The sequence below is a fragment of the Lissotriton vulgaris genome, chromosome 7, assembly GCF_964263255.1.
Source record: "Lissotriton vulgaris chromosome 7, aLisVul1.2, whole genome shotgun sequence".
NCBI classification, from domain to species: domain Eukaryota; kingdom Metazoa; phylum Chordata; class Amphibia; order Caudata; family Salamandridae; genus Lissotriton; species Lissotriton vulgaris.
The window spans coordinates 33,196,509-33,221,907 of record NC_141695.1 but is presented as its reverse complement, the minus strand read 5'-3'; the positions used below and the strand labels follow the sequence as shown (position 1 = coordinate 33,221,907).

General features: G+C 48.2%; 1 protein-coding gene across 1 annotated transcript in view; it reads left to right on the top strand.

Moving 5' to 3' along the window:
• Positions 1-25,399, top strand: part of LOC147700600 (ephrin type-B receptor 5-like) — a 276,679-nt gene that overhangs the window by 226,228 nt on the left and 25,052 nt on the right. The window contains exons 10-11 of the mRNA XM_086929705.1: positions 8,753-8,872; positions 16,355-16,602. Of these exons, the coding sequence (XP_086785831.1) occupies positions 8,753-8,872; positions 16,355-16,602 (368 nt within the window). The remainder of the gene's footprint in view (positions 1-8,752; positions 8,873-16,354; positions 16,603-25,399) is intronic.

Sequence of the window (25,399 nt, the reverse complement as noted above, 5' to 3'; positions counted from 1 at the left end):
TGAAGCATGGTAATTATTGTGCTCCAGATTTAAATTGCTTGTGGTCACTGGAAAAAAATATTGACATTTATTTTCTAATTCCTTTGAAATATCACACCATGCAGTCCGTCTGGCAATATCCCATTGGCTGATGCTATATTATACATATATGTTGGCAGGGCCAAGTCTCAAGATAGAGGTGTCCCGTTTACATGGCTATTCTTTCTAAAGGGCGGGCATGATTCTGACAAACAAAACATGTGAAAACAGGGGAGTGGGCAATGTTGTGCACTCGCTTTTAGCTCTCAGCTTACAGGGTTGCTCTAGGGTCTTCAAAATGATGTGGACCAAAAATTACAGTTGGCACCTGCTCCCCTGCCCTGTTTACTCTTGAGAATAGGTCACCAGGTGTATTGTCAGCTATCCCAGGCCTCTTTTGGATCACTGACAGAATATCGCGCAAAAAAACATTGTGTGGACAGAATGTTGTGTTAAACATATCGAGGATTTTTTATTTATTTATTTATTTTATTTTAAGGGTTTTGTAACGCGCTCTGTTACTCGAAAGTATCCTGGCGCGGTGGGCAGAGGATAAGGCGTGTAGAGGGGGAAAGAGGAAGCTAAAAGGCTACTTTAAACAGATGAGTTTAAAGGTTTTTCTTAAAGATGGCAACACTCTGGGAAGAGCGGAGTGAAAGAGGAAGGGTGTTCCAAGCTCTAGCCGCCATAACAGATATAGACTGACCTCCCAGCCTGGCATATCTAAATCTGGTGATGACCATCCTGCATTGGTTAGCAGACCGCAAGGCATGGTTAGGGATGTACAGGGAAAAGCGTTCTCTTAAATACTGAGGCCCAAGCTCATGGGTGGCCCTAAAGGAGAGAACAAGAGCCTTAAACAGAATACGTTGCGTCACTGGGAGCCAATGCAGGCTATGCAGGGGGGGCGGACGCTCGACCTCCTAGGGATGTTGAACAGGAGTCTAGCGACCACTTTCTGCACCACCTGCAGCCTTTTGATCAAATAGGCAGGTATGCCAATGAACAGCGCATTCGCATAATCTAACCTGGAGAGAATGAGTGCCCGCGATACTGTCTCTCTAGCATCTCTCGGGAGCAAAGGGAAGAGTCTTTTCAGGGTTTTTCGGGTGCCAAAGCAGACACCAGTAAGTCTTCTGATGTGGTCTTCAAATTTGAGATTATCCCCAAACCTGACTCCCAAAGTCCTAGCCGGGCCACCCATGTCCTAGCCGGGCCACCAATAGAGAAGGTAAGTGCAAATAGGTAAGTATAGTTCTCAGTGGTGGCTGGCACTGATCAAGGGTGATGGGGCAGGGGAGAATAAAAAATACAATTACCTTTTCCCTGCATCCCTCCTCTGTCGTCTCTCGGCGTCTCTTCCGGCCGGAACCAAGAAGAAAGCACAGAGATTCCACTAAGCTAATCACAATGATGCAATGCAATGTTGTGATTGATCTAAGCGCTGTGGTTTGGTGCTCAGACAGGCAGCGGGAGCCAGGGCATGTTCTCCACCCAGAATATAATACAGCCTGGGAGGAGAACATGCAAAGTACTCATTACTGTTTGGCCTGCCAAAGATGGCCACCCAAAAATTCATGCCCACTAACAAAGAGCTCGCCACTCCTCCCCCTGCTCTGTGAGCAGGGGAGACACGCACCGCAAAGCTGCTGCAGTAGGAAAGAATAAAGTGATAATAAAATTGAGTTATTATCTCTTTATTTTTCCTTTTTTACACTGCTGAAAAGCAGTGGAGCAACACTCCTCTACCTTAGCAGAGGAGCCACCTCCGATATATTTACTCGGCATCTATGCTCCTTGAAGATATGTATATATTGTCAAAGTACATACATAACGAGTTAAGTATACTAAAACAATGCTTTCCCACAGAAAATTACCTTTACCGTATTCTTGTCCTTGATATTCTTTTTTTTTTTAAACATATTTTATTGGCTTTTACATGTTACACACCGCACTTGGCATTTCTGTTTAAATATAGGATATATTCACATATTCTTTGCAATGTACATTTCTGTTTCATACATCAGGCAGATGTCAGTTGTCCTTTGATCACAGCTAGAAATACATCAACACATCAGGCCATGGGTGCTCCGGAAAATCAAACCTCAAGAAGAGGGATATCTTTACATCATTTACATTTGTTCTTTCCCCATCCTACCCGTTAATAGCTATACAGGGTCCACAGCTCTTCCTTCGGCAAAAATCCCCCAGGGTCGATGTATCATTAGCACTTCAGGGTATCCCCTTCATGGGCTACTTTTAAGATCAGACATTTCTTGTGGTGGGTCGCACAGCTGGCCCCTGTATTCGTTCCACTTCCCCCATATCCTAGTCCATTTTTTGGGGCATCCTCGGTGAACATATACCACCTTTTCTGCCAACATAGCTATGTCCATATCTTTCCCCCACTGTGCACATGTGGGTGCCACACCCGAGCCCCAATTCCTGGCAATGTTCCGTTTAGCAAGGGCTAGACCCAAAGTTGCCCATGTCTGCATTCCTCGATTCATGTCAGTGGGCGACCAAATATTCAATAAACAACATCTAGGTTCTCTTAGTAGTTCAACACCACTTGCTTCCGATATTTCGGAGAGTATTCGGCCCCAGTATGATTGGATCCTGAGACAGTCCCATATAATGTGAAAGAACGTGCCCGGGAGACCGCATCCCCGCAGGCAGATAGGTTCCGGGATGCGGCCCAGCCGGTGTAGGAGTGTGCGGGAGTAGTATATTCTGTGTAATATTTTCAATTGCACTAACTTGAGTCGTGATGGGATGGAGGCCTCCTTGGCAGATGCCAGAGCGTACAGCCAATCCTCATCCTCTATGTCCCCTAGTTCTATTTCCCATTTGCTCCAAAGGACAGCCGTGGGGTCGGGCATGTTATTGATAAGTTTGCGATATGTGAGCGAGATCGCTTTTTTGTCTAGGCGTTCAGTAAGGAGTCTGTCCTCCAGGGGGGAGGATTCAGCCAGTTGTGTGTCTGTCGGAATTGCCCCCTGCAGTGCATGCTTGATTTGTGCATAGCGATGTTGTTCGGTGTCGGCCATCCCGTATTTTTCTTTAAGGGCTGGGAAAGTGATTACTTCACCTCTTTTCCATAAGTCCCCAAATTTGGATATACCAATTAAGTCCCACAGCCGGAAGCCCTTTGTGTTTGCCAGGGTACCCAGACGCCGCGTGTCCCAAAGTGGCGTGGCGAGCGTGAGCACTCCCTCACATCCCAGGGCTCTCTGTGCTACATGCCAGATCTTGATCGTGTGGGCTGTTGGGCCTGTAAAAGTGTGGCATCGTTTGTTCCTGTATAGTGCCCGCATGAGTTGGTCAGGCGGCAGTACAGTTCGGTCAAGGCGGAAGGCTGGGTCCAGTTGTGGGGCATGCAACCATTGATTAACCACTGTTAATTGTGCTGCCCAGTAATACAATTTAACACTAGCTAGAACGATCCCGCCATCGTACCAGGACCGGATTAATTTGGAGTGCGCTATACGGGCCGGCTTCCCATCCCATAGGAGTGCCGACATTTCTGTGTCTATGGACTTAAAATAGGTGAGAGGGACCGGAAAGGGTGTATTTTGCAATGCGTAAAGAAATCTAGGGAGTGATAGCATCTTAAATAATGCGGCCCTCCCCAGCATTGTAAGCGGTAAAGAGCGCCAGTGTGTGACGTCGGATTTTAGCCTCAGTAGGGGTTTCATCAAGTTTTCTTCCATGAATAAGGAATCCTGTGGCGTGACATAGATTCCGAGGTATTTGAATCCCCTGGTGACCGTCTGTAGGGCGCAGTCAGGGGGCAGCGTCGGTGTGTGGCCTCTTAAGACATAAAGAAGTGATTTGGTCCAATTAATGGTGTAACCTGACACCTCGCGGTAGGCCCTGAGTAGGTCCATCAAAGCCGCCAGGGACTGGGTGGGGGACATCAAATAAATCAATACATCGTCTGCGTAGAGGGAGATGCGATCTTCCCATCCGGTCCCCAATGTGATTCCTCTAATTACCGGGTTTACTCGCACCTGCACCGCCAGGGGTTCCAGAATAGGAGCGAAGAGAAGTGGGGATAGAGGGCATCCCTGCCTCGTTCCTCGTCCCAGTGTGAATGTGCGGGAAGTGTGGCCATTGGCTACCACCTGCGCCGTCGGCACGGTGTAGAGAAGTTTGACAGTTTGACCCACCTGCAAAATTTAGGGCCGAAGCCCATTTTTCTGAGGACCGCGAATAGGAATGGCCATTCGACCAGGTCGAAGGCCATTGTGGCGTCAAGGGAGAGGATGGCCGCATCTTCCCGTAGCATGGGAACACGATGTAGGACTCCATTAATGCGCCGCAGATTAAGTGAGGTATTCCTACCAGGCATAAAGCCCGATTGGTCCGGGTGTATTAGGTCTGTAAGGTGGGGCTGTAGTCTTAGCGCCAGAATTTTTGCCAGAACTTTAGCATCCACATTCATTAGGGAGATCGGCCTATAGGAGGATGTCTGGTCAGGAGGTTTACCGGGTTTGTGTACTACGACTACTGTGGCCAGCCGTTGGTCAGCTGGGAGCTCACCTCTCGACAGGCAGTCATTATACATCGGGAGCAAGTAGGGGATTAACTGTTGTGATAGTGTTTTGTAGAGTTCATCTGGTAGGCCGTTAGGCCCCATCGCTTTCCCAGTGTGTAGTGCTGCTATGGCCTTCCCCAATTCTTCCCCTGTAAAGTCTTCCTCAAGCGTCTGTGCATCCTCTTGCGGTAGTGTGGGCAGGGGTATGTCCTGCAGGTACCGCGAGCAGTCTTGTTTTTAAGATAACCGGGGTAAATCGGGAATATTCTTTGTCGTCTGGTGGGTTGTGTCGTGTAGGTGAGGTGCATTGGGGAGTGGGCTGATATCCCTCTGGGGAGGAGCTCTAGGGCCGTGATCTTTTCTGGGGGGATCGCCAGAGTTAGCATGTAGTCTATTCAAGAGAGACTGTTGTGGGCCTCTGACTGAAACATGTAGTGACGGTCATGGGTATGTTTAAGTCTCCACATATCCACCAATCCCATTGCTTCTAGGAAGTCGTTAAACAGTTGGTTAGATCTAGTGGATCCACGAGGAGGCTGCCGATCAATTGCTGCATTTGATACTGCATTGAAATCTCCTCCAATGATCAGTTTGCCTTCTGGGAGTTCAAGCAGGAATTTACCCAGGTCTTGGAATGCCCCTTGGTGTAGCGCGGGGGGAATGTATACTGAGAGTATATTATATGGTCTTCCCTCCCATTGACAATGAATCGCCGCAAATCTCCCTTGGCCATCCGCCCATGTGCGTTGAATGAGGAGTGGGGCGTTTTTTTGGCCCAGAATTCCAACCCCACGGGAACCCGCCGAGAATTCTGCGTGTGCGACCATCTTGAAGCCCCAGCGATTAAGGGACTTGGAGGTAGTCCCTACCAAATGTGTCTCCTGTAGCAGAGCTAATGTGGGTGCCTTTCTCTTGAGATATTGGAGGACCAGGCCTCTTTTAATTTTATGACCTAGGCCATTGACATTCCACGATAGTACTGTGAGCGTGGGGGCAACTAGTGGTTGTGATTGGGGGCTCGGTGTAGAGACCTCATGATCAGCCATGATCATCGGTAAGCAAATGCATCAGTGTCATCGGATTCAGGATGCAAACCGAGGTCCGAGGTGTGCGGGAGTGTAGAATGTACTTCCGTGTGTCTAGCAGTGTGCCTGTAAGGTGGGTGTCATGTTGAAGGGATCGTGACCGGAAGCTCTCGGATGGTCGCTCCAGCCAGGCTATCGAGCCTAAGTGCATGAAGAAGAAACGGTGTCTGTGTTGCGTGTGTCTGCAAGTAGCCAACCATTTTGGAAAAAGACTATCGAAACTAAAACCAAACAAGGTTAAAACGTAAAGAACCCCAACCCCCCTCCCTGCCTCCCTGCCCGGCGGACAATGAACCTTCTACCTTCCAACTGAGAAGAGTGCTTACAGTCCCAACACATGAAATTTGTTCGTGGGGGTGAGACTTCTGTGTCCGTTGCCGTTCCCCCCTCTCTGTAGATACTTGTGCAGTGCTAGTCTTAACCATTTAGTCCTACCTGCATGGGTCTTGCCCTGTTGAATCATAGTCTCACCATAATTGGCCCTCCGTAAGTGGCCCACCGCCTCACCCTCTCTCTGCATGTCCGGCAACCTCCAACATGTTGATGAGGGGATTGACGTCTGGTTTGAAAATCAAAGGTTGAAAGATTGTGGTGACCATGACGGAGATTGTAATGTGATGATCCCTGTTCATTCTGCGTCGTTGTTAGGTTGAGGGCTCCTTTCTCCGGGGTTGCGTTGCGGATTCCGGTTCTTCGGATTTCTCGCCGGTCTCCATCCCTCCAACCACTCCTGAGTCACTTGTGGCGTGTCGAAGAACCACGATTTGCCTTCGGATTCCACACGCAGCTTTGCCGGGAAAATCATCGAGTATTTTAGCTCTCGAGCACGCAGTTCTTTCTTTACCTCCGTGAAGCTCCGGCGTTGTTGAGCCACTGCCGCTGTGTAGTCCGGGTAGAAGTGGATCTCTGAGTTGTCAATTCGGATAGGAGGTCGAGTGCGCGCTGCCTGTAAAATGGCGTCTTGGTCCCTGAAGTTAAAAATTCGTGCCAGGATAGGTCGAGGTAGAGCCCCGGGCTTTGGCTGACCTCCAGGGACTCGATGGGCATGTTCCACCGAGAAATACTTCGAGAGTCCTTTGGGTTGGAGATGCTTAGTTACAAGGTCCTCAACGTAGAGGTCCAGGGCCGGGCCACGTTCTGATTCTGGAACGCCAATCCGGCGTACATTATTTCACCTCGAGCGGCCTTCCTGGTCATCCAGTTTTGCTTTTAGCATGAGATTGTCGTCTTCCAACCGTTGGACTTTGCGCTTTAAAGCCGACGTGTCTCCCACAAGGTCTGTAAAAGTCTTCTCGACCGTCACCAGGCGGTCAGACATTTTTGCGAAGTCAGCGCGAATTAGGGAGATGTCCGTTGAGATGGTGCCCATTGAGGATTGCATTGTCTTTAGGGTCACCATGACGTCGTGGAGAGTGATCTTGTCTGTGTTGTTCACCTCTACCCTGAAGTGGGGTGGCGTCCGAGCGGCATCTCCCTTCGCAGCATCCGGCGGGTCCCTATTATAGGCGTACTTTTCCAGTTTTGAGGCCTGCTGACCCCTCGTTCCCCTGCCACTCATTGCCGCCGACATCGTTTGTGGTGCGCAAGAAGTTGCTTGGGGTGTACAGCGGAGTGCGCCCTTAAGTGGTTCTGGCGGGCTGTTGTGCTTTCTGCCTTGTTGCGTGGTCTCCTCGCAGCCTCTGCCTGCTTGTAGCTTCACTCCCCCAACTAGGCCGGTGTGGCGGAGCCCGTGAATACCCAGGGTGATCGAGGGCCGCTTTGAATGCCTCGAAACCAGACCCCTGCCTCGCCACGGCCAGTGGGGACCCGGGGATCGATCTGCCGGCGTGGGCTAGCTGAGTTGTATTAGGGCCCGCTCTCACCCCTGCCCTCGTCCTTCTGTCCACCCACGGGGTGTCTTGGCAAGCGCCCCCCGATATATGTGAGCAATGGCAGGCTGTTAAATCACCAGAGCAGGTGCCAGCCGCTTTCCCCCAGCGAGCCGCCGGAGCAGGAGTCTACCGCGGCAAGGCAGTGGGGCTTTCGCGCTGCGTATTGTTGTGGCGGCGGGGCTCGATGAGGCTTCTCCACTCCCCAGTCCTTCCTGCCCCCGGCCCTGCCGGCAACGGCCACCGCCCGCAGCTCAATCGAGTCCCTGAGCCGGCGTGGGGGACAGGTGTCACTCGGGACGTTGGCAGGTCCCGTAGGTGGGGCGGGAGCGCGTCTGGTCTTCTGATTCCGGTTTGGAGTGCACGCAGGGTGCGGCAGGCGACGCCGTGCGCGGGGCACCTCGGGTCCGGTCTCCACGCAAGACCACGGCTCTTGGCGCCAGAACAGGTCGCAGTCTTCAACACGATGCAGTGGAACCTCGGATTTTGACACTGGTTGAAGCCGCCTGCACCGGAGGACAAGGAGCTTGCAATGCTGCCGTGCAGCAGCTGCTAAAGATATGGATAATTGAACGGATTTCAGGAGGAGGGCTCGTCAGTCACAGAGCTCTATCAGAGTGCGGCCATCTTGGCTGGTGCTTAGCCACGCCCCCCCCTGTCCTTGATATTCTTGACACAACATTTTGTCCTCAAGATTGTTTGGACTCAATATTTTGTCCAAACACCCCTCTATCACCCGTGCAGGAAAATGTATCCATTTTGATCATCCCATATAACATGCAAAGGTTAGTTGAAGACACTCACTGATACAAAACCTATGCCTGGCTGCAAGAAGAGTGGTGCATGGGTTTGCACTAGGCCTTGGTCTAACTGGCGGAATTTACTCGGTGGAGTTACAAAAAACTCTGCGGGATTCCACGAATGGGTGGAACTAGGCGCCTCACACTGCCCACTCTGTGATTTAGTGGCAGGAGATCGTTCAGCACCAAAAAATCAGCACAAATGGCACCACGCAGCACGCAGCTTCTTGAGTTGATTTTGCTGCTGCTCTAGTAGATTTCCGAGTGGCCAACACTTTTCTTTGCCTGCGGAGCAGAATATATTGCCCATCCCTAGTTTGCATTGATTTTGGGATCGCAGTGGTATAGTTCCATCAGTATAATTAAGTTACTAGCTCTTTGCAGTTCTTGATAAACTTTGCGGAGTATTTAATGAGATTATTGTGTTTTGTGTGTTTGCAGGGCTTGGGGTGAAATACTACATTGACCCTTCCACCTACGATGATCCCAATGAAGCTCTTCGAGAATTTACAACTGAAATTGATGTGTCCTTCGTGAAGATCGAGGAAGTCATCGGAGCAGGTTTGGCCATTTTTAATCCATGCAGAAAGAGGTGGAATGAACTGTTCTTTAAACTTTACCTGATCAGAAATGGAGTGGGTGATCAAAGGGCAAATGGGAATGGAAAGGAAAGGATGTAAATAAATGAGCAAACCTTATAATATGGCCGAAAGCTGTCTGATAAAATCGCAAAAATTAGTTGCTAAAGACAAAACACCTACTCTCGTACTTCGGATCAAAATGTATACATTTTGGTATCTTTGAAGTACATCTGGGTCACTGATGAGGATGCGTAACAGCCTTTATTATTATGTAATTATATGTTTGCAATGATCTTGTCTTCACAGTAATAGGAGATCTAAAATTTGGGTTATTCCTGTTATATTCTTTATTCCCCCATCTTTTGTTTTCTTCACTTTTATTTTTGTTTATCCTGGGTGATCTCCCTGTCAGGAGACAATCAAGTCCTCCTGGCCATTTTCCATGCAAGGACAATTGATCTGCCATAATCAAGTGGAAAGGATTAGGTTTAGTGAAGATTTGCAATGCACAAGAGGAAGTGTTTGACATCTTCCAAGTTCCTGGTGGCTTCAAGGAGCGCAGTTGGTGATACTTAATTATTATATTTTCAAACCATCTTTACTTATATGCTCCTTTGAGTCTCATCAAAGGGTACCGAGTGGTGCTAGTGAGGTTGAAGCAATGTGCACGTTTGTTAAATTCAACTGAGAACATGGCGGAAGCACACTAGCTCTGCGTTGTCTGACGCTCACATCCACACTCATTGGGTTTTATGGTTGAAGGTAGTGAGATTTTATAAAACAGCTGCATGGCTCTGTCTTCAGCTAGTGTACTGTTCTGATGGATGAATCTTCTGGTGAAATCTCTAAAGAAAAAATTTGGGAAAGCCACAAAAGGTCTTTTATTTCACCAAAAACATCAATATAGTTAACAACAAGACTATTAATTTTAATTTTAGAGGTAGGCTCAAGGCTAGAGAGTAGTTTTCAGAAAGGAGTTTTACAAAAGCAAGAAATAACATACAGCCCCCAATATCCAAGTCAAGTCAAGTCAGAAAATTTATATAGCGCACTACATACCCAGAGGGTTTCAAGGCGCTTAGGAAGGGGAGGAGGATTACTTGTCAAATATCCACGTTTTAAGTTGCTTTCTGAATGCTAGGTGGTTCTGGGTAAGGCGAAGGTAAGCGGGGAGTGAGTTCCATGTTTTAGCAGCCAGGTATGAGAAGGATCTGCCTCCCATGGTGGTCTTGTTGATGCGGGGTACAGTGGCGAGGGCTTGGCTGGAAGAACGTAGTTGGCGGGAGGGGGTGTAGAAGGACAGTCGTGAGTTGAGGCATTCTGGTCCGATGTCGTAGAGTGATTTGTGTGCGTGGGTTAGCAGACGGAAAGTGATTCTCTTATTGACGGGTAGCCAGTGGAGGTCTTTCAGGTGACCAGAGATGTGTTCGTTGCGCGGGATGTCTAATATGATCCTGGCTGAGGCGTTTTGGATTCGTTGGAGTTTCTTCTGGAGTTTAGCGGTAGTACCTGCGGAGAGGGTGTTTCCGTAGTCCAGTCGGCTCGTGACCAGGGCATGGGTGACTGTTTTCCTGGTTTCGGTGGGGATCCAGCGAAATGTTTTTTTGAGCATGCGAAGAATGTTGAAGCAGGATGAGGATACGGCGCTGACTTGTCTGTTCATTGAAAGTGAGGAATCCAGGATAACGCCTAGGTTCCGTGCGTGGTCTGTCGGGATGGGTGCTTTTCCAAGGGCTTCCGGCCACCAAGAGTCGTCCCACGCAGAGGGGGATGTACCTAGGATGAGGACCTCCGTTTTATCCGAGTTCAGTTTCAGACGGCTGTGTTTCATCCATTCAGCAACTTCTTTCATTCCCTCGTGTAGGTTAGTCTTGGCGGTGTTGGGGTCCTTGGTGAGAGAAAGGATTAGTTGAGTGTCATCCGCGTAAGAGATAACGTTGAGGTTGTGTTGGCGGGCGATGGCCGCGAGGGGGCTCATGTATACGTTGAAGAGGGTGGGGCTGAGTGAAGATCCTTGTGGTACGCCGCAGATGACTTCAGTGGCCTCGGACTTGAATGGTGGGAGGCGGACTCTCTGGGTTCTTCCGGTGAGGAACGAGGTGATCCATTCAAGTGCTTTTCCTTGTATTCCGATGTTACTGAGGCGTTGTAAAAGGGTGCTGTGGCAGACTGTGTCGAATGCTGCAGAGAGGTCGAGGAGGATGAGGGCGACTGTGTCTCCATTGTCCAGTAGAGTTCGAATGTCGTCTGTTGCTGCGATGAGGGCGGTTTCGGTGCTGTGTTTTGCTCGGAAGCCAGATTGTGAGGAGTCGAGGGATTTGTTGGCTTCGAGGAAAGCGGCGAGCTGGTTGTTGACAGCTTTCTCGATTACTTTGGCCGGAAATGGAAGGAGTGAAATGGGGCGGTAATTTTTGAGTTCGGTGGGGTCCGCTGTGGGTTTTTTCAGAAGGGCGGTGAGTTCAGCGTGTTTCCAGTTTTCCGGGAAGGTGGCGGAGTTGAAGGAGCAGTTGATGACGTCTCGGAGGTGCGGTGCTATGACGGAGTCTGCTTTGTTGAAGATGTGGTGAGGACATGGGTCTGTGGGGGATCCTGAGTGGATGGAGTTCATCAGGCGGATGGTGTCCTCAGTGGAGATTGGCTTCCAGTCGTTAAGGGTGTTCGCGGGGGGAGAGTGTTCAGCATATGGTTGGGAGGGTTGGTCTCCGGGTTGGTTGTCGAAGCTGTTGTGGATGTCTGCAATCTTGTTGTGGAAGAATGAGGCTAGGGAGTCGCAGAGGGCTTGAGAGGGGGTGATGTCGTTGGAGTTGGCCGAGGGATTGAAAAATTCCTTGACGATGTTGAAAAGTTCCTTGCTGTTGTGGGCGTTGTTGTCAAGTCGATCCTTGAATGCTGTTTTCTTGGCCTTTCGGATTAGTTGGTGGTGAGTGCGAGTGGCGTTTTTGAAGGCGTCCTTGGTGCTGGTGGTTGGGTCTTTTTTCCAGGCCTTTTCAAGGGAGCGGCAGAGTTTCTTGGACTTCTTAAGATCATCGTTGAACCATGAGGCCTTCTTGTTGCCAGGTTTGCTTTGGCGTTTTTTCAGTGGTGCTAAGGTGTCGGCGGTGTTGGATAACCATAGGGTGAAGTTAGCGGCGGCTTGGTCTGGGTTAGAGGAGTGGGCTGGGGTGTTAAGAAGGAGCGATGAGGAGATCTGGTCGATGGTGATTTTGTTCCAGTTTCTTTGCAGAGTTGGTTGGGGGTGGTTGTTGGGTTGTGGCTTGTTGTAGGTGAAGTGAACGCAGCTGTGGTCAGTCCAGAGGAGATCCGTAGTGTGGCTGAAGGAGACATGATTGCTGGAGGTGAAGATGGGGTCGAGTGTGTGACCTGCGATGTGGGTGGGGGAAGTGACCAGTTGTTTAAGTCCGAGGTTGGCGAGGTTGTCCAAGAGGGTGGTGGTGTTGCGGTCGTTGATCTTTTCAAGGTGAAAGTTGAGGTCTCCCAGAAGGATGTATTCTTTGGAGGGGAGCGCGTGTGGAGTGATGAAGTCCGTGATGTCTTCACTGAATTTTGCGCGGGGTCCTGGTGGTCTGTAGAGGAGGGTTCCTCTGAGTGTGGTCTTGGGGTCGATGTGTATCTGGAAGTGAAGGTGTTCGGAGTTGGCGAGGTTGGCGTCAGAGCTGGTTGAGATGCGGATTGATTTCTTATGGACGATAGCGATTCCTCCTCCTGTGTGTCCGGTACGGTCCTTGCGTGTGATCTTATAATCTTCAGGGATGGCAATGGTGATGTCTGGGGCGGAGGAAGCGTTCATCCATGTTTCTGTTAGGAAGGCGACGTCTGGAGAGATGGTGTCTAGTAGATTCCATAGGTCAATGGCGTGTCTGTGGACCGATCGGGTGTTGAGAAGGATGCATTGTAGGTGATTGGGGTCGGGAGTCTGTGGTGTGGTCGTAGCGGGGATGTTGTCAGTGCCGATGAATTTGCAGGAGTAGCAAGAGAAAGGTCCATGGGTGTGTCCAGGAGCGGCTTGGACGCAGTTGGGGGCGCGACCGGGGTTGAGGGCTAGGAGGGTGGTGGCATCGTAGGTAATGCGGGAGGGCTGGGCAGCGCGAGGGGCAGGGGCTCTGGCGCTGGGCGCGGTCCAGGCGCGGACGGGCGTAGACGGGCTTACCTTTGGCGCACCTTCGGCGCGGATTGGGCGCGGTCGCTGCACGTGAACGCTGCGCGCGGAAGGAGCTGTCATATATGGATAGTGGAGGGGGAGGGGCGAGGGCGTCTCAGCTGGGAGGCGGGGCGGGCTAAAGATGAGCACAACAACAAACAAAATGGAGGCGGAGGGGGGAGCACAGCCAACGCGCAAACCGAGTGAAAATAAACTTCAAATAGTTAAATGAAATGCAGGTAAGCTCAGCGGCGATCAGGCAGGCAGCAGGCACCAATATTATGCAGTTGTGGGAGCAAAGCGGCACAACGCGCAGACAGGCTCGAGTCAGTCAAATAAATAAATAATTAATTAAATGCAAGTTAGCTCAGTGGCGATCAGGCAGGCAGCAGGCACAAATAAAGTTGCAGTTATGTGAAATAAAGCGCCAAAACGATACCAGATATCACAGAGGGACACTGGGGAGCGACCACTCAGCTCTAGGGAGAGGAGCGAGTCACGGCGACTTCAGGTGGAGAAGCGCTGTTCTAGTAAGTGGGAGGGCGTCTCAGCTGGGAGGCGGGGCGGGCTAAAGATGAGCACAACAACAAACAAAATGGAGGCGGAGGGGGGAGCACAGCCAACGCGCAAACCGAGTGAAAATAAACTTCAAATAGTTAAATGAAATGCAGGTAAGCTCAGCGGCGATCAGGCAGGCAGCAGGCACCAATATTATGCAGTTGTGGGAGCAAAGCGGCACAACGCGCAGACAGGCTCGAGTCAGTCAAATAAATAAATAATTAATTAAATGCAAGTTAGCTCAGTGGCGATCAGGCAGGCAGCAGGCACAAATAAAGTTGCAGTTATGTGAAATAAAGCGCCAAAACGATACCAGATATCACTGGGGAGCGACCACTCAGCTCTAGGGAGAGGAGCGAGTCACGGCGACTTCAGGTGGAGAAGCGCTGTTCTAGTAAGTGGGAGGGCGTCTCAGCTGGGAGGCGGGGCGGGCTAAAGATGAGCACAACAACAAACAAAATGGAGGCGGAGGGGGGAGCACAGCCAACGCGCAAACCGAGTGAAAATAAACTTCAAATAGTTAAATGAAATGCAGGTAAGCTCAGCGGCGATCAGGCAGGCAGCAGGCACCAATATTATGCAGTTGTGGGAGCAAAGCGGCACAACGCGCAGACAGGCTCGAGTCAGTCAAATAAATAAATAATTAATTAAATGCAAGTTAGCTCAGTGGCGATCAGGCAGGCAGCAGGCACAAATAAAGTTGCAGTTATGTGAAATAAAGCGCCAAAACGATACCAGATATCACAGAGGGACACTGGGGAGCGACCACTCAGCTCTAGGGAGAGGAGCGAGATAATGTCGCATTACAATGATATAAAAGATTCACAGAAATGGTAAAAATAATTGTACAATAAGTTGGGCGACTATAGAATCCACTTAATTCGAGTGTATAACATTTTACAGAATTTCAAGCTGGCTTTCAAATGAGTAATGTCACAGACTCTCTTGTGGATGACCTTCTTGACGATCTTACAATTACCTGATGACATATTGTCCATGGTGCTACTCAATGTAACAGCCACATTTTTGTTCATGGAGCTGCAGAATATCTCTCCGCTTTTAGAGCCTGATTTAGATCTCAGCGGATGGATAACTCTGTCTCAACGGTGACGATTATCCCACCAGCCAAAGTATAAATCCCACTATATCCTATGTGCTTTATATTTCGGCGGATAGGTTACCCGACACCATTGTGACGGAGTAACCCGTCCGTCGAGATCTAAATCAGGGTCTAATTACATATTGGCACTCTACACTATGTGACCTTCCCAGGTGTCTAGTATGGTCCCCAAACCTGCGCTTCTTCACCACTATTGTTCAACATGTATGTTCTGCGATTGCCAGGAATGCTGATGACATCAAGGCTCACTTTAGACTGGATGGAGATTTGAGCGCCTCCGGCCATATTGTTAAAATCTGCCTTGTTGTCTTTGACTGCTGTATGTGTCATCTCAGGTTTAAGCTGTACACAGCCATTGGAGGGCCTTCTCTCTTTTCTCTGTCATTCAGCAGAATATCTTAAGGCTTAGGTTGTGAACTGGCTGCAGCATCTGCCTCACTTCTGGCCATAAAGAATCTTGGTCTGTCTCTCCAGCCCCATATCACTATTGTCTCCAAGACCTTTAATTTGAGCTTTGAAAGCTTAGCTGCCTTCTCAGTTTTCCCACCAAACATCAGGGTAAATACATGTAATCTTAGTTATATTATTGCAAACCCGTCAACCAGACTTACCAAAAATCATATGAAGCGGGAGCTACTGATCTGAAATGCAGATGCCAAGATTGGTGCTTGATTTGTAGCAGTCAGGGCTTCATTTATGACATTTTGGCATAGGGAAGCGCAGCCAGGCACCTTGCTGCAAAACCCTCCACCAAAGTGAAAGGGAAGGAATGCACAACATGCAAGCATTACCATGCATTCCGGTCCATTCTGCCTGCGCTGACTCCGTTTTGGCCACCAAGCGGCAACACAGGCACCCTTGCACCAAGGTGCCTCCATTGAAGTCAGGATTGTTTTTGTTCAGGATAGGACACCTTCTTGAACAAAAACAATCCAACGAGGCGTTTTCCTCTTTCCATGTGTGCTGCGGAATGCAGCACACATGGAAAGGGGAAAAACGAGGATAAAAAAACATATTTCTCCTTGTTAAGCCTCGGACGGTGTAGGGATTTGGCACTTCCCCAGGTTTACATCACTTTGTAAATCTAGTGAAGCCTCAAATTCCATGAGTGTTGAATGGGAAAACCCATGTCAGCGTCCATGCACTGCCTCTCGTGCAGAGAAATGCAATTCAGCGAGTTCCACTGCAACGCCTAACTCATGATTTATGAGGCCACTCAAAGCTGCTGGTGTAAGCATTAACCCGAATTAGGACAGAATAGAAATGCACAAAAGTCAGCCATTCAGTCAACCATGATACTGGGAGCCATCTTAGATACTCAGTGGGGAAATGCTTTCCCATTGGGAGTACCGAAAAGTTGTAAAGGTAGACTTTTGGTCTAAATTCACCTTTGTGAATACTGGAAAGTAGTAACGTTAAACTTTTGATCGAAGTTCACCTTTGTGAATACCGGAAAGTAGTAACGTTAAACTTTTGATCGAAGTTCACCTTTGTGAATACCGGAAAGTAGTAACGTTAAACTTTTGATCTAAGTTCACCTTTGTGAATACCGGAAAGTAGTAAACTTACACAAAAGAGTAAATTTACCTTTGTAAATCTGTCCCATTAATTGTAGTTTATTGAGGTTCCTTTTCTGTTCTTGACAGGGGAATTTGGGGAAGTTTGTCGCGGGCAGCTGGCGCTACCTGGGAGGAGAGAGTGTACTGTTGCCATTAAGACCTTGAAGTGTGACCATACGGACATGCAACGCCGTGCGTTCTTGAGTGAGGCGAGCATCATGGGACAGTTCGACCACCCAAATGTCATCCATCTTGAAGGAGTGGTCACGAAAAGCCGCCCAGTTATGATAGTGACAGAATTCATGGAGAACGGGTCCTTGGACTCATTCCTCAGGGTAAAGTAACTCCTCAGTTTGTTTTGTTTCAATGTGATCAGCCATGATGGATAAACTCAGATTTTATTTCATCATAAAGTGTGTTCCTGTACAGTTTTATATAACGTGTATGGTCGCAATTTGAAATCAATTACACCACAAATTGACGTCATAAAAATGGTCATATTTGCATTAAGTGACCTAGTAAGGCTCAGAACAGATGAATCTGGTGACATTCTAGATCAGCACCTCAGGGCGTCCAATGTCTAAACAAGGTTAATAATCCATTCGAAGGTAAGACTCTCACTAAATAAACCCAGGCTACCTACCCCTGGTAGCTGTGGGAGAAAAGCAATATATTTTTCCTCAGAGAAATACGAGTAACACATTTAAGTGGTACCAAAACAACATTAAAGCCAAGAAAATAATCAATTAAACTCCCAGTACAATTTAGTAACAAGACGAACATTTTAATGAATGAAACAAGTGAGAAACATAATCAAAACAATAACAATTGATGATGGAGCACAGAAGATCTGAAATTGTGAAGAACAAATCACAAACTACCCATGGGTGCTATAGGTTTGATAAATGCACAAAAAGCAGTTGTCAATTACTAAGTTAGCCCACACTGGCTGAGATGGCCGGGTCTGTAACCTTACTGGCTGGGACATTGTAATTAGTGATTGATTATTGAAATGTCTTTTGGAAAGTCTGTATTATGCGATTATTATCTAATGTATTGTCTATCTGTCTGTCTGTCTATCTATCTATCTATCTATCTATCTATCTATCTATCTATCTATCTATCTATCTATCTATCTATCTATCTATCTATCTATCTAGCTCTCTATCTATCTATTTGGCTCTTTATCTGTCTATCTATCTATCTATCTATCTATCTATCTATCTATCTATCTATCTATCTATCTATCTATCTATCTATCTATCTATCTAGCTCTCTATCTATCTATTTGGCTCTTTATCTGTCTATCTATCTATCTATCTATCTCTCTATCTATCTATCTATCTATCTATCTATCTATCTATCTATCTATCTATCTATCTATCTATCTATCTATCTATCTATCTATCTATCTATCTATCTATCTATCTATCTCTCTATCTATCTATCTATCTAGCTCTCTATCTATCTATCTATCTATCTATCTATCTATCTATCTATCTATCTATCTATCTATCTATCTATCTATCCACCTATCTATCTTCAAGTGTGTGTATGTGTATATTGCTCTTTTTTATTTATTTGTTTAATTTGTTGGCATTCACATACAGTCATGTACAGTGAGTGCAAGTGCATAGCACTAAAATTACATATCAAACATTGCAAACTTACACAACACCGTATAGCGTGAGTTCAAAGACAGATTGCATTTCGGTGGCAGTCGCCACTGGGTAGTTATAGTTAGGTCAGCTGTTCCATAGGAAAAGCGTTTTTGTGCTGCTGATAACCTTGGCCTCATTTAATAGATCTACACAGATTTTTCCACTAAGGTGCTACTTTATGACTATATTGTGCATGGAAAGTTTTGGGGTGATCCATCAAGCAGGGGCCCAGAAAAAAGGAGGGGGTCTAAAAACACACAATCCCCAAGTATTTTCCATAGTCTTCTTTAGGAAGGGCTAAAGCATATACTGCTGAATGGAATGACACCAAATTTGTCAGGAAGCTAGATCTTGGTCCACAGATTGTGTTTTTTTTATGATTTGCTGTAAATCCATTTAGTAGTTTTTGCAAAATTAAGGGTCAGAAATAATTGTATATCTGGACGGTTGGGTCCATGAGAGGCTTAAGAGAGTCTCACATGAGCACCAATTTAAAATTAGAGCACTCTGATTGGCCCAGGGAGCAGGAGTGAATGCTCTCATTGGATACCAGCAACATGAGAAAAATGTGCTGCCAGCCATTACAGGACCTGTCCTGAAGTAAAAAAATGAAAGTGATTTAAGGGGGGAGTGAAGGGATACTCTGCCACGCTAGGCCCATTGGGGGAGACACAGAGGTACCCCTGAGGCAGGAATACAAAGGTTTTATTAAATTTTTGCAGTGATCCCACAAGCCTCCCCTAGAATTATAAAGAAATTAATGGCAGCCTGTGGCTGCATTGTTTAATTGAGAGGGGACCAAGCAGCCTCCCCGGGGCATGATTAATTAATGTGGGGAGGAGGCCATGCAGCCTCCTGCCAAAGCCATATTTGGGACCAGGCACCCATTCCCAGAACCCATTATATTTTTAAAGAGAGCCTTGACAAGGCCCTGGGGAGCCAATCCCCTAGGGCTATTACTATCTAAAGGAATGAGGCGGTGCAAGCCCCCTCCTTCAGTCATTATTGCTCTCAGGGACCCCATCCCCAGGGCTGGCTCACTTGCTCTGTCCCAGGGAGCCTTTTTCACAGAACACAGTAGTTTTCCTGCCAGCACTAGCACAAGCAGGAAAGCTTCTGCTTGCTCCCATCAAACAGGTGCAAAGACAAAGTCTGTTCCCAACTGGCAGGAGCTTTAAAAAATGCTCCTACCAGATGGGAGCAGACTTTTGATCTGTTACCCTGCCTTCACTGATGCGGGCAGGGAAGCAGATAAAGATATTGCTCCCACCCAGAGGGAGCAGCATAAATAGCTGCTCACTGCGAGGTGAGCAATGCTGGCTCTTGCAGCATGTGTGGAGCCACTGGGGGGCCCCGGAGGCTCACACCACGGTTGTTGATTGTGCAGACCCTCCAGGATTTCGCGATTTGCTGCGAAATCGGCACTTTTGTAAAAATGCCGCGATTTTTACAAAAATGCCCACGAAATCGGCACTTTTGTAGAAATCGCTGTATTTTTACAAACGCTAATCCATGCCGCTATATCATGGGGGGTCTGATTACATGGAAACAACTGAATTTATGTACTTTTGATTAAGTGTCAGTCAGTGTTACGCTAAAGACACTGAAATGTCACACATGTGCTCACAGAAGAACATGGGACTGTCACACATAAGGACAATAAAAACTTGCCAGCACCGAACTGGATGAATATGATTGCCGGGTTTACTGTCAGAAACACGTCCTTTTTTGGACAAGTACAAGAGTTACATTAAGCCCCCCAATAAAGGCAACGTAAAGGTAACATAAGAGCTGTTCTTTGAACGTCCTTCCTTAGTTTGCATCGCCGACGATCCTAAACTAAAGAGTAAGTGAACCTCGTACGTGACAAACCTGCGCCGTCTAGTGGCTAATCTGAAACTTGCACACCCTGTGCGTTAGCTGCCTCGAACTCGCATGATGCAAACATTTGCAATTTGCAGCAAAACTAAATAGGGAAACCGCCTTGGACCGGGCCTGACTTAATCTTTCTGGGACCATAATGGTGTTATTTGCTAGCAGTGGGTGGTGCGAGCTGCAGTGGCCTCCTGTTCAGGGCCATGGCACTTATTATTTAACAAATTAAGCACTGCTATGCATGTTATATTTTTCTTCACCATGGGTAAAATCATTTTCCATTGGGGTACGAACCCCTTCCTCAATGCCGCACCATTTCTGGGTTTCTTCTCGTACACTGCCCTCCCATAACATGGTCTAGCATCCACTCCACTGTGATTTGAGTAACAACAAAATGTAAAACCAGTGAAGATTTCAGAGCAGACGGAAGTTAAAAGTGACCACCCTTCTCCCCCACAGAAGAGCAGAGGCCCATCTCCACCCACAGCTCCCCCCTACTCACTTATTGAACACTACATTCGCAACGGGTCATCAGCTCATCTGTGGCTCCGAATATTACGTCGACCGGGAAATAGAAAAATAGTTTGCTGACACCCAAGCTGCATAAATTGTAGGTCATTGGATTCTGTGACAAAATCCACTTCCACTAGAAATCAGAGTTTGGAGAGACTGGGCAGGCAACGAAAGTACGAGGTGTGACAGGGGGAATATGAAACTAGTAACAAAAGGAGACTCAAACTCTTGTGTATTCTGCATTTGAAAGCACCACGTTCTAACAAGAAGCCATGCAGACAGTACATATCTTACACATTTATCACATAAGTGTGTCATACACTGCAAACTAGATACAGAATGGTTGGAGGTTTTGGCACAGCTGCTGCATTGGGGAGGCGCTGACACCGCACTATAAAGCGCCGCCTTGCCCCACGCAACACGGGACGCCTGTAATGCTGCCATGGGCTGCTGACGGGCAATCTTTTGCTTTTGGAGGGAAACAAAGTGTCTACATTGTAAATAAACCAAATATACATAGCTTCATGTTGTTAAATAACAAAAAAAGCTAAGATATCTATGTTTGTTGTAGGAAAAATGGCCAAATAAAATGCCGCAAAATTGCCGCTAGATTTCTATATTTGTGCCGCTAAATTTCCATTTTTGTGCCGCTAAATTTGCTAATCTATGCCGCTATATCCTGGGGGTCTGATTGTGGGTACCTCTGGGTGGGCACCCACCAATTGCCCGAGAACGGGGTCCCCAGGTACAAAATAGACTCCCCTCCTTATAATAAAAAAAACCTGCCCAGGGCGATTGGTTTCTCAGGTCCTTTGTAAGGCTTAGGAAGGTGTCGACTTGTGGCCTCCCTCCCCTTAATTAACAGATTGGGCACTGGGGGATGGGGGTCCCCGCAACCCAAAACGCTTGGGGAAGGGGAGGCTGCACGACCCCCCCTTGAAAAAAAAAACAGCCCATGGTGCTCACTTTTAATTGCTGCTGAGTATGCAAAGGCGCCATATCACCTAAAAGCTCAACCCGTTTAGCTCTGCCCCTTTTACATGAGTACCTACTGATTATGACCTTACATATTATATCACTCATGACCTGTTCTATGGCAATTTATGACATCATGGATGACATCTCCAATAATATCTTTGAGGCCATAAGTAGTGCATGGTGGGTGCAAATTATAGTTAGTGCTTTTAACTATATGGCGAATTTCTGTGTTTTGTTTAGTTCAAAACTTTAATCTAGTCGCTAACATGTTCACTTAACTATAACATTACTTTGACCTTTTGGGGCATATTCTCAAGGAACTATCGCCGAGTTATTGGCACTTGATCGCAGCCAAAGTCACGATAAATGTATCTCCCTATTCACAGGCTGGTGCTAACAGCCCATATCACCAGTTTACCTGCAATAGCAGCCGCAAAAAACATTGCCACCGACGATCCCGGCAACTATCGCTAATGAGATGCAGAGTAGGCAACACCACTCCACAAAATTCGCAATGACCAGCCAGATCGGCGTTTAAAGCCCAAAACATGCAATGAGGCGCGATAGCAGCAGGAAAGTAACACCTGCTCTGACCTGGTGCAAAGTCGGATGACAGCCTGCACCAGAAAAGGGAGCCTTGCCCAGAGCAACAGATGTCATAGAGCCTTTGATCATGTGGGCCGGACACCCAAGAGGGTCACAACACCCACAGTCACCACCCCCAGGACCACCCTTACCGCCCCCCCATGGGCCCTACCCGGGGCCGCCCCACCGCCCCCTGACCAAGATACTGCACATCAACAGCACAAAACATGAACAAAAGCACCCGCCTGATGTCGCATAATTACAACAATCAACATACATGTGAGTACAGAAATCTTGATTCTTTCATTCACCATTGAAAGTCCAAGCAAAATATCACATTCCAATATGTCTCCAAACAACCATTTTGAGGAGTCATGGTGGGGCATCCCTGGACAATCTGTGTCACAGCCTGCAGACAATAGCCAATTTAAGAAGCTGTGTCAGGCACTCATCAAAGGACAGAGAGAGCGAGAGAAAGGGAGGGAGAGAGAGAAAGAGAGAGAGAGACAGAACAAGAAGCGCAAGGCCAATCGGGCCCTTGGCTCATTCAAACATGCCAAATGCAGCATGTGTCTCATAATTGGTGCAGCCCAAATCACAGGCCTGACATCAAAGTCAGCGGGAAGGCCACATCACATTTAAGAAATGCAAGCAGTAGTCAGACTATAATTAGGTGTAAAAGATCCTTTTTCTCAATGCACAAGGCAGAAGGACAACCGAACCCCCGACCTTGGTTCTGAATGCGGCTGGCACACCCTGCGTGAGATACCATACCAGCCTCCGACGACTCCCACACCACGAACTGCGCTAATGAAAGACCAACATGCCCACACCCCACACACACTTGTCCCTGCATAAACTACACCTGCAAGGGATGCCCTTGACACATTGGTTAAAAACAACCCGTATGTCCAAACGTTGCACAGACATACAACTCAATGCCCACAGCTGCAGCATATCGTACACCGAACTGTCACCGGTCTGAGGAGTGCGGGTACTACAAGACCAACAAACACAATGGCAGGCAATCCCGGGCACATGCACAACCCCTATCACATGGAACTGTGCCAATGGCAGTGTTGCAAATCCGTTTCCTCCTGAGTTTCAATCTTGCCTACTTCACCTGCGTCCAGCCTTGGTTCCACTGTCGATCATTCACATTTGAGTGGCCCATGGAGTTCTGCCTATCCACAGCACTGGTAGCTGAACTGGATTATGACCTGCATTCCCTGTTGGCCCACGAACAGGAGTGTCACCAGGATAGCCGTGCATGGGATGAACTGATCTTTGGCCTATGTGCTGGCAGTTGTGCATGGGAGATTGCACAACTTCTCGTGTGCAGTGACCACATCGAGGCGCTCCCCTATTGGGCTGTGTTGCGGATTGGTGAAACGGCGTGGACTGATGACATCTGCCCAGACCAGTTAATGGATTGGCTCACCCTAGTGTTCCTTGAACCCGACAATGACGTACTATTGGAACACATTGTCCATGAAGCTGCCCTCGCATTCATGGATGAGTAACTACTTTCCTGCAGCCACATCAGATTGTCACCCGCAGCACAGGTCCCAACTAAGGGTGGGCGGGCGGCTACGCTCCGTGCACGGAGTGTGCGTAGTGCCGGCTTCTACGCATTTTGCGTAGCAGGCGTAGAATCCGGCACTACGCACACTCCGCAGACGGAGCGTAGCTGGCCGCCACCCGCCTCCCTCCCGCCCTCCCTAAATACTTGAAATTAAAAGTGTAAAAGAATTAAAAGGCACTTGCCTTGCCCGCCGCTGCCCGCCGCGTCCCCGGGCTCGCTATCTTCATTCTGCCGTCTTGTGTACTAATGCGCATGCGCGGGCGGCCGCGCATGCGCATTTCTCACAAAAAAATGCGCATGCGCGGCCGCCCGCGCATGCGCATTAGTACACAAGACGGCAGCAATGAAGATAGCGAGCCCCGGGGACGCGGCGGGCAGCGGCGGGCAGCGGCGGGCAAGGTAAGTGCCTTTTAATTCTTTTACACTTTTAATTTAAAGTATTTAGGGAGGGCGGGAGGGAGGCCTGCGGTGCGTAGCGGGGCTACGCGGAGTGCGGAGGTGGGCGTAGTTTCTCGCCCACTTCACGTAGCTCCGCGAAGCCCCACTACGCCCACTACGCCCAGGGTTAGTCCCAACACCTTGTTGCATCATGGGGAATGCTCACATGTACCACAACAACAGTTCACATTTCTGCCTTTGTCTGGAATCAGAATACATGTGAATGGAACTACGCGTGTGTACCCACACTTGCGCAAGGTGGTGCAGTTCCATGGTTGGAGCATCACAGCATCGTTTGGCAATGTTCCCAATTTGGACATACTGCTGGGGGGAGAGTACACACATGGCAATGTAGCACGACATATGTCCTTGTCGGAGCCTTTCACCTGCTCACTGTCAGCAGGGCAGACAGTCAGCACAGTCTGGTGGCACAGCACTATGCAGATCCCATCGACTTGGAGTTGTGTCCCCTCACACTGGGCAATAAGCAGACGGCAAACATCACATGACTCGTCCAGCAAGGCAAGGTGGGCTGAGACCGTTGCCATCCTTAAGGATTTTGTATACATTTTTTACTTCCCTTTTCATGCACCTCAACATGTTCCCATGCTGTGTGTAAGTGTCTTCAGCATGTCCCTGCATGTGTGGCCTTTGCCTTGTCAGTCCTGACACGCACATGCCAAAAAAGTATACGCAAGGCTAACTGTTATGAGTGTTGATTATATTGAGAAATCGTGTGCCATAATGAGCATCGTCCCTACCCAGGGTGGGACTGACTGATGCATATACAATGGGGGTGGTTCCCTTTTGACAGCTCCAACATTGTGAGCCAGACATTGTGTTTGGGATTGTTGCTTGCATACCTGTGCACTTACGTGTCTTCAGAAATGTGTGTAAGGTGTCCAACCTCTGGCCAACTAGGTGGCGCAATGCTATACATCAAAACAGAATGTGTCCATACAGATGTGTGTGAGTAGGTATGGAAATTGACGTTCTGTTGTAAAATGTGATGTAGGACACCACTCTGGCCTGATACCGATCTGTTCATTTCTACACACAGCCCTATTCAATACATGGGCGTGTGCCTACATTGGGGGTTGCAGGATTGTTGTTCATGTGCAATGAGGCCACAGCTTGTTCACACCTTCACAGTCATCTAATTGGCCATGAGGCTCAGGGTCAAACATGCACATTGATGTCATCTACCAGGGTGTACCTTCCTGTGCACTCAATGTCCCTACAACCATCCAATACTTGAGTGAATATAGACATGACACATCTGTGTGATTTCGAATGTTTTATTCACATTCTGGTGACTGCCAGAGATGGAGCTGTACCTGGCCAAGCCCACATTACATGGTAGCCCAGTGGTGGGCCAACCAGAGTCCAATGGGGATTGATAAGTGATTTGGGAGAGGGAGAGTGCAGTCTGCTGCAGGATTTATGTGTAATTGTCACCCAGTGAAGATGTGGCAGTCCATGTTGGGGTCCAGGTGA